At 35.6% G+C, this 9562-nt stretch overlaps 2 protein-coding genes across 3 annotated transcripts; one reads left to right on the top strand and one right to left on the bottom strand.

Annotated features, from left to right (window-relative positions):
• Positions 1–3284: 3284 nt before the first annotated feature.
• Positions 3285–5147, top strand: LOC145010818 (protein DEHYDRATION-INDUCED 19-like). Its single transcript, XM_078969369.1, has 5 exons — positions 3285–3616; positions 3713–3861; positions 4264–4341; positions 4454–4710; positions 4827–5147. The coding sequence occupies exons 1-5, from the start codon at positions 3541–3543 to the stop codon at positions 4924–4926; spliced, it is 660 nt and encodes a 219-aa protein (XP_078825495.1). The 5' UTR covers positions 3285–3540; the 3' UTR covers positions 4927–5147.
• LOC145010817 (uncharacterized) lies at positions 5013–7869 on the bottom strand. Of its 2 annotated transcripts, none has more exons than XM_078969368.1 (5): positions 7273–7869; positions 6767–6945; positions 6041–6233; positions 5777–5960; positions 5013–5698 (listed from the first exon to the last, which is right to left on the bottom strand). In XM_078969368.1, exons 1-5 carry the CDS (start codon positions 7591–7593, stop codon positions 5496–5498), a joined length of 1080 nt encoding a protein of 359 aa, XP_078825494.1. In that variant the 5' UTR covers positions 7594–7869; the 3' UTR covers positions 5013–5495. The 2 variants fall into 2 exon arrangements, with proteins under 2 accessions (XP_078825494.1, XP_078825493.1); XM_078969367.1 differs by having other exon boundaries at positions 6041–6245; positions 7273–7867.
• Between the last annotated feature and the right edge of the window lie 1693 nt (positions 7870–9562).

Genomic DNA, 9562 nt, shown 5'->3' with positions numbered 1-9562 from the left:
CACTTATCTAAAATGGCGCTTCATAGTTCGACAGAGTCTTCATTGTTCGAGGGAGTTTTCGAGAGCTACGATTGTTGGTTGGTTCCTGAAGTTATAGGCAAATATAGTTATTAGACTTATCCAAGTGGGAGTCTGTTGGATAAGGTGTCTAAGTCTATAACTTATTTGGTATATACTTGACCCGACCGGCATGGTCCATTTGGGTTGCATCTCATCCAAACTATTATGGATAATTTTATGAGAGTTATACACATATGTTTATTAATATATTATGAGTTATAATATATTAATATGAAGTTACGTTATTTAATTAGTTTTAGTCTTAAATTAATTATGAATTAATTTAGAGATTAAAAGGAATACTAATTAAATTATGGGCTATTTGTTTTATATAGTGTGGGCTAATACTCATTTGTTAGTGGGCTAGGCTTATGTGGAAGTCCATGGATGATCCATGGAGCTTTTAACCCATGGATCCTTGGAAAAGGAAAAGACATGGGTTATTAGGGTTTCACCCTAACCATGCACACTATATAAGCATGCTTATGGAGCATGAAATGGAGCCTAAGAGAAAACTAGTGAACTAGTGTGTGTGTGCATGTGTGTGGCCGATTTTATACAAGGTGTATACTCTCTCAAAGTTTTCCAAGAGTTTGTGGTGTTTTTGATTCCATTTGAGGCATTCACACTATTGGTTCTTGGCCCTCAAACTCCTTAGAACCAAACTCACCAAAAGGTATGTAATCTCTTCTAACTCTTTTATGTTGAAATGTTCCCCATGCCATGTTAGATAGGTTATAAACCTTGGAAAATTATTATTTTGCATGTATTTAGACAAACATAGATCCAAGGTTTATTAGGGTTGCATGCACACTTAGGAAGTGTTAGATTGCTCAAAACCCAACAGGAATGAGGTGGGGGGAGAAATAGTTGGATGGACCTGAACTTGTTCAGCAAACTACCGAAAAAATCCAGGTGATTAGGGATAACATTAAGGTTGCTCAGGATCGGCAGAAAAGTTATGCAGATAAGCGAAGAAAGCCAATAGTGTTTTAGGTTGGTGATAAAGTTATGTTAAAGGCGTCCCCATGGAAGGGCGTTGTTCGTTTTGGTAAGCGGGGGAAGTTAAGTCCTCGCTACGTTGGACCCTTTATAATTAAGGAACGAGTTGGAGAGGTAGCCTATCGATTGGAGATACCAAGGGAAATGTAGGGCATTCATAGCACGTTCCATGTCTCTAATCTAAAGAAATGTCTAGCGGACGCCGCCATGGAAGTGTCACTTCAAGAAATTAAGGTTGATGAGAAGCTACGATATACAGAAGGATATGTCGAAATTATAGATCGAAAGGTCAGAAAGTTAAGGAATGTGGAGATACTACTGGTGAAGGTTCAGTGGAAGCTTCATAAAGGTTCAGATGCAACATGGGAGACCGAGCGAGATATGAAGACTAAATACCCTCATTTATTTGCTTAATTCAAAATTCTGAGGACGGAATTTTTCTAAGGGGTGAAGTTTGTGATAACTTGTATCAAAAAAATATATACCATATATATAATCAGGTTATGTTAATAAAGATGATTAGTTCAAAATTAATGGGTTAATTAGAAGGGAATTATGAGATATAATGTCTAGAAACTATCATCCATGATTAGGCCTTAATTAGAAGGGAATGATGAGACCTTAGGCAATATATAGAGCTCGAAATTTCTGGTGGAAACCCCACTGGAATTGCAAGAAACGACTGAGAATCGAGGAGGAAATCAAAGGAGGAAGTTCGTAAAGCATTTTTGGAGTTGTGCTCGAAATCAAGGGTGCGTGTAGCGTGACAAACTTGGTTAAGACCTACGCCAACAATGTGAGTTTCGTGTGAATTTTGTGGTTGCTTGCATGAAAAGTTGATTCTAAATTATTTGAAATTATATGTTACTGTTGTTATTGCTATGAATATTTGTGTGAAATTTTGTGAATTATTTCATATAAAATGGTGAAAATGATGGGTGACATATAGGGAACAGGTGTATTTACACGGTCTTATTACTAGTCGTCGTACAGGGTGTTAGTACGCGACGGAGAGCTTACGCTCTGTTTATCTAGCCGTAAGCATATTTGTTGTGCCCGGCGGATAGACTTGTTCCCTGGAAATGACAGTAGTTCCTTAATGTGTCATCAATGGTGGAAAGAAATGAAAAGAATTATATTGATAAATTGTTGCATTATTTTATTTTATTGACGCCAATATGCATGAAAACCACGAACTCACTAGGTCCTAGGCTTACCCATTAGAATCTTTAAATACACGCAACCTAGGAAATAACGTAGCAAGTGGCAGCGGGAATGGAAAGGATAAAATTCAGACTTGAAGAATGCGATAAGTTTTAAGGAAGACGTAGCGCATCAAATGTTTACTTAAATTTCTATTTGCTTCCGCTATTATTATTAATAATTACATTAGTATTTGAATCTCAAATTTTGGAAGTTTTGGGGCTATGTTAAGTTATATTGATATTGGAAATTTGGGACGTTACAATCATTTTATATGTTAGGATATCATTGATTTAATATAAGGGTAGAGTCGTAAGGTTTTTCCTTCCAATATCTCAAAAGAAGCCATATGATACAATTGTCCTTAGCCAACATGTGAACTACACGGAAATTCCTATATAAGGATTCAAAACCCGTACATTTCACAAACAAGTATAACTTGAACAAATATATCTATTTAGACAAATGATTGAATCACCATTTTTTTCCTAAGTCTCGTTATATACCAAACAGATTTATACAAACTGAAAAGATATACGGCAAAAAATAACTATTGATCAAAAATCTTCTAACCTAAATATATCAGCTTATCAGGTGTTGTCGTTTCTCATTAAGGTTGAGGTTTCAAATCTCCTAGAGATATAGGTGAAAGTAAAAGTATTTTAAAAATAGACTAGATTTGTTTATAAAAAAATAATAATAACCATTTTAATTTATCTATTTGGCTATTATTTCTTACCATTTTACATTTGTAAATTGTTTTGATCACGAACCCGACTTCAAGGTATGGAGATTTGATACCATTTTTTGATTTCAACCCTCTTTATATTTTCCAACACCAATGACGCATTCGCCCTCAAGCAAAATTTATCCTGTTTGAGGGAGCAAAGTGTGTTATACTAAGATAATAGGGACTGATTTAGGCAAGAATAGATTCCTAAAAAGTCCTTATGGTCGTTGGTAAAGAATCTAGAAATTACGCGGGAGCCCCTCGAATGTGAACCGTGTGTCACACGGCTACAAACTTACACAACACAATCACAATCACCCTTTTCAGTTCCTTCAAATTCCCATTTCTCTCGCTCGAGTTCCATCCCACCTCAAACCTACAGAGACTTGGTCTCACAGCGCCTGATAAACAACACGAGAAACTGTGAATTGAGTCAATTTATAAGAACCCTTTTCGACTCTCTCTGCGAATTAATCTTATATATATTCATATACACGCACTGATTTGCATCTGTAAGCTCTCTAATAGCTGGTCAAATAATCATCATGCGAAATTCAATCGGAGACGATGATTCATTCGACTGTCGTGTTTTGAAGAAGACCGCCCGTCTCCCTCTTCCGGGTCAGTACCTATCCCAATTGATTTTTTTGTGTCGTTGCGGACTGATTATGAGTTTGTCGTTCTTACGTTGTTTTTCTGTTATATGTGATCGATTAGTTGATAGTTACATCGATCTGGAGGATAGTGAAGAGGAGGAAGAAGAATCGGATTTAGAAATTGGATGCCCCTATTGTTCGGAGGGATTCGATGCCCTAGGTTTGTGTGTTCATCTCGAAGATCAACATCCTATTGAAATAAAGTCGGGGGTAAACGATTCCACCATTCTTCTATTTCATAATATACACTTGAATTTCATTATACCAGCATCATCGTTAACTTTTGATTTAAATACCTATAGATTACCGTGTCTGAATAATTAGGTATTTTATTCTCTAACATCTTATAATGTCATGATTTCATTATCAACATCGTTGTAGCTAATCTTTCTAGTCAAACACCAATAAAGTTACTGTATTTAGGCTGATTAGCTTTCATTTTTCATAATAAGGTTTCTTTTGGATGATTGGTAATAGCTTGTACTACTATCTATACACACAATATTGCTGGAAAAGGGGATTAATCTGTCTTTCCTCAAAATATATTCTCTTGTGTTATGCAAAGAATTTGGGGTTTAATTTGTTTTTGATATAAGATTGTTTATCTTGCAGGTATGTCCGCTTTGTGTTACTAATATGGGGAGGAACATGATTTCTCACTTAATCATTCAACATGAAAGCATCTTGAAAATATCCTTTTTATCTTGAAAAGCTAATAAGCTATCATTTTGCTCCAATATTTTTTACAAAATATGTTGTATATTGATCATGGTTAAATGTGTTTCCTTGACTGAATTTTCAAGGTCTTTGTAAAAGGAAGGTGTATGATGATGAATCTTTTTCCATCATGTCTCTGTTAAGGAAGAAGCTGCAAGAACATTCACGATTATCCCTTCAAAAGGAATCAGAGTTGACCTCTGTAACATCATCATCTTCTTCTTCTAACAATGCAGCAACTGATCCTTTGCTTCTCTCATTTGTCTATAATCCACCTCAAACTCATTCTTCTGCTGAAACAAGTTCATCAAAGATGCTCTCAAAGGATGACACATTAGATAGGTACTACACTTGACCTAGGTTTACCTTTTATTATTATTAGTATTATTATTATTATATGTTTTCTTCTCATTTATTCAAACAAAAAGCATTAAAGTTTTGGTTATCCTGGTTGGCAGTGACATCATCCCAGCATGCAAAGACCATGAAGAAAAGGCTCAGAAATCTGACTTCATACAGACGATATTATTATCCACCATTTTCCCTGACAATTTGTAACAAAACAATCCAGATGTTGTCTATCTGTTGACATAAGTGCTTCTGAACACAGAAAACAGAAGCAGATTTAAGATGTAGGGACTGGATTTAATTTTATGTTCTGTTCCACTTCCACACGATGTAACCAAAAAAGCAGTTAGCTCATATTTTGGCAGAGTAGTAGTTGTATTAATTTAACAGAAACTCTCAACTTCAGCACTCACACATCGCATTTCTTCCAACCTTGTGTTATTTACATAAACTAGTAGTATATCCTTCTAATAATTTGAGTCAGATCCAGACATGTTACAAGAAAGCATCAAATTAACTACCTAGTGATGTAAACAAAAACGTGCATCCATGATCCACAAATACAATATTATAAGCCTAGCTAAGCACTTTTCGTATGTATGTATGTGTGTGTGTATTTCGACTACTGGATAAGAATTGTCCAAAATCTTAACGTACAACACTTCCAAACAATTTGCCTAAATAAAAAAAATCCATAAACCAAAAGGTGGATAGGTTATTATTAGTTATTAGGTATGTATACATTTATATTTTGTATTTGGTAGAGATTTGAAATGTGGTCATTGTGAATGGTAGCGATTGAGGAAAAACAGATAATCGGGGAGAAGAGCAAGAGCTTGCAAATTGTTAAGCCAGTTTGTAGCAGCCTGAAAAAGAGCATTATGTTGTTGACATTCTTGAGGGGCATTCGGACTTATAACTGAACCTTTTAGCTTGTAGGAAGCCAGCCCAATTACTGGCAGACGAACCCAATCAACCTCCTCTACACAAACCATAATCATAATATTATTATTTTATATATTTAACTATATAACAAAAATAAGCAAGAAAAAAAAAGTACCTTGAGGCTGTGTTTGTGTTGAAAGGGAATGAAAGGTCAAAAAAGATGCTTCCAGATCCTTCAATGTTGGGCCCACAGGTATCCGATAGATTGGATACCAAGCCACACATATCCAGCTTGAAGGTGATAGATCGCAGCTCCTGTAGTTGATCAGCCCTGGGAATCCGGATGCAAGATTACAAATCTGTTTTTGGGATATACATGACATCAGCATTTTCACAAATCATGAAACAAAAAAGAAAAGTGATTCGTCAAGTTACTTACCTTATCTGCTAATGGCCTCCGAGAATGTGGCTGCTCTTGTTCCATATATTCAAAAACAAGTCTTCCATGCGATGATGATGATGATGATGATGATGATGATGATGATGATGATGATGATGACGATGATGATGATGATGTTCTCCACACGCTTTTGGCCCTCATCAGATTATTATCATTTTCTTCACCTGGACACCTGCCAGCAAAACTAGTAAAAAAGATTGTGTGATTTATTTAGGTATTAAAACAGTAACCTCTACCAACTTTAATTTATTTAGGAAATAAGTGAACAATGTTCATTGTTACAAAACTACAAATCATTATAGTTAAGACGTAACAGTATAACACACTTACAATTCAATTCCAACACAAACTCATATATGGTGCTTCACTTCTAATTTTGGAAACTGTGACATTGACGTGACACTAACACTGCAAATATATGCATGTGAATCCTATGACCCAATAATGCGAATGTGCCTAGTAAGTAGTAGCTACTAATATATCAATATTGTCCAAACAGGGCATGTGATGATAATTCTGTATTTGGACATTATTATACACCATAAAGTTTTGTTCCTTATCCAATTCAATGCAACAAATTAACAGCATTCTTATATGACATAACATAAAACAAAAAGAACATAAGCATTTAACCTGGATAATAGCAAACATGAACTATACACCTAAGCAAGAGAAACGAAAAAGAAAACAGGAATTACTAATCACCTGAGGTTGATATGGGGATTCTGAGGATCAATGTAGAGCTGCATACCAGACAAAAATGGAACATAATACTGTGTGGTTGGGTGTCTATCGAACAACAACAATGGAACTCCAGCTCCATACGCACTTGGTTCTCTGAAAGTTTCCCACAGATCTCCAAGGCAATAATATGTTACATTCGTCTGTAAATGCAACAGATTGTAGCTGTTATTAGCTACTACTTAGCTGATTGCCTCTTTTCAACAATTGATGAACCCAATTGGCAAAAAGATGTATTTAAAACAAAAGAGTCTAATTAGGGCAAAAACCCTCTTCCAACTAAGAGTACCCTACATACTAAGTTAAGTGTTTTCCAATTTCGTGAAAGCATAAAGGAATGAACGACAATTTACTTCAAAATGTACAGATATTGATAACAAGATAACACCGATTACAACAGATTTTATTCAAAACGATACAAATAAAAGCGTAGGGTTCCTCGCTACAGTAAATTTCAAATTAAAGACTACCTCCGACGATTTTTGGGCGCCAACGATTGGAGTGACGGAGTCCAGAAAACTATCCAGGTTAGTGACGTTAGTTGGCGGTCTTGAAGGGAAAGTCAAAGACGATTCGGAAATCAATGAGCGCATCGACAATGCAGCATTAGAATCGTCGGAGTCAGTTCGATTGTCGGCGTCCGCCACCGCTGTTTCATGAAGGTGATGATTATGTCTACGTAACTGATGCTGCTGAAACGATTGATTTTGATGGCGATGAATATTCAGATAGTTACACAAGCGATCGCCGGTATCGTTTCGGGAAACAGCGAAGCTCCCCGAATCAGCCATTATCGTAGTTGCGACCTGTTGAATTTGAAGTGTGAATGTCTGTGTGAATCTAGGTGTATGTAAAGAGCAGAGAGTTGGATAATCGAAAAGAAGATCAAGAAATGGTTAGGATTCTTGGGAGGTTTTTGAGGAAGGAAAGCAAAGGGAGAACTGAGAACTGAGAAGCGAAGGTAGTGATGATTGCTGTTATTTTCTTGAATTTAAGAGAAGACGGAGAGAGACACGGAAATGTTTCATGTGGCAAAAGTTTACGTCAATGACAATAATACCCCCTCATCCATTTCCATGTGTCCCAAAATAGTACTATTTTCGTCCAAACCCCATCAAAATTCATTTCAAACACGCAACAACCCAACCGGCTAATATTAATCATATTATATAGTGTAGCCCACGAAATGGTAGACCGATTGCAAATAAAACCGGCTTCAGAAATAACCCATTTTTTATTCGGGCCGGATTTATTCACCAAATAAAAATTAAAACTAGTTTTTATATGTTACCATTAAAAATCGAGAATTTTGACGTTTTCTAAAATTCAAACGGCTATATTACTTAACCCCTATAGGCTTGCTATAAATAGATGTTGGCTCGATTTTGCCAATGTGGTGGGTAAATCGTACGAGCCGGTGAATATTTAATAGTGCAAGATTGTGCAAACGGTGATCTAAGATGCTTCATTAAGAAATTACAAGAATCGCAAAAATAAGAAAATTTTCCCTTGAAATATTTGAATGTATGGCTCGATTTTGCCAATTAAAAAAAAAAAAAAAAAAAAAAAAAAAAAAAAGAGGTAGAAATCAAAGTGTGATTAAGAGTGGTGGTTGAGGAAGGCATGAGAAGGATGAAGAACTTCATAACTATTGCATCTTATAAAAGTTTTCCCCAAGTTGAGATCATTTACAAAAAAGTGAAAATGGGTCAAGTAAAAAATATTATCACGAGCAAAATCTACAAATAAAGATTGGGTAATGAAAGATATTGTTAAGAAATAAATGGATGGATTATGTATGGGTGTGTTATTTACAAAAAAATGTAATTAGGTTTACTTCAAAAATAGTTTAGAAAAACTTATCAAAGACAGGTGCGGAGTTGTCAAGCTTGGCTAAAGTGTCATCTGGGGTGCGGGATGATTTTGCAATTAAGCATATTGGCACGTTGAAGAATATTTGTAGCATATTTTGGTTGAGATAAAAACATCCTATGACAATCCATGGATATAGGATACCAAAAGAAAAATATAGATTGCTAAGATCAGTTATAAAGAACTTTCGGCTAAGGAAGACGTTATGTGGAGTAACTCAGTTTGATAAGGTGGTGAGGATGATATCGTCAATATATAGTAACAAAGAGTTCATGTGAGCACCCTGATGATATATAAATAAGGACGAGTCTCATGTCATCTAATGTATGTGAACCTAAGTTGCATGATAAAGTGAGCAAACCACTTAACCTAGCCATGGGGTCTATTTGAGAGTGTAGAGAGATCGTTGAAACAGACACACATGATTAATATAACTAAGATAGCATAAACTTGGAGGTTGTTGTTGCATGTATAAAGTCTCTTGAAGATGCATGTGAAGAAATGTATCCTTGACATCAAGTTGTCATATCGGTCAATATTGAGATATTTAAATGCTAAGTATCATTTGAATGGTGGCCAGTTTGACCACAGGACTGACCTTCTGATCATAGACGATGTTGGGAGTTGACTTTTCCTATTTGCTACTAATTTAGCCTTATACCGAGCTAGGGAACCATATGGATTATGTTTCTTTTTGAACAACCAAATACAATTAACCACATTAGCATTAGTTAGACATGAAACAAGAACCCACATACCATTAGAAATAAGAAGTGTGGACTCTTCTTGCATAGCATTGAGCCAATGCAGGTCATGAAAAGATTCAATGTAAGATTAAGGGACCAAAGAAAAGGAATCTATGTGGAGATTTAACTTTTGTATTTGCTT

This window comes from Lactuca saligna, chromosome 8, assembly GCF_052625555.1.
Source record: "Lactuca saligna cultivar CGN05327 chromosome 8, ASM5262555v1, whole genome shotgun sequence".
Classification (NCBI taxonomy): domain Eukaryota; kingdom Viridiplantae; phylum Streptophyta; class Magnoliopsida; order Asterales; family Asteraceae; genus Lactuca; species Lactuca saligna.
The sequence above is the reverse complement of the archived record's forward strand: the minus strand, read 5'-3'. Positions and strand labels throughout refer to the sequence as shown.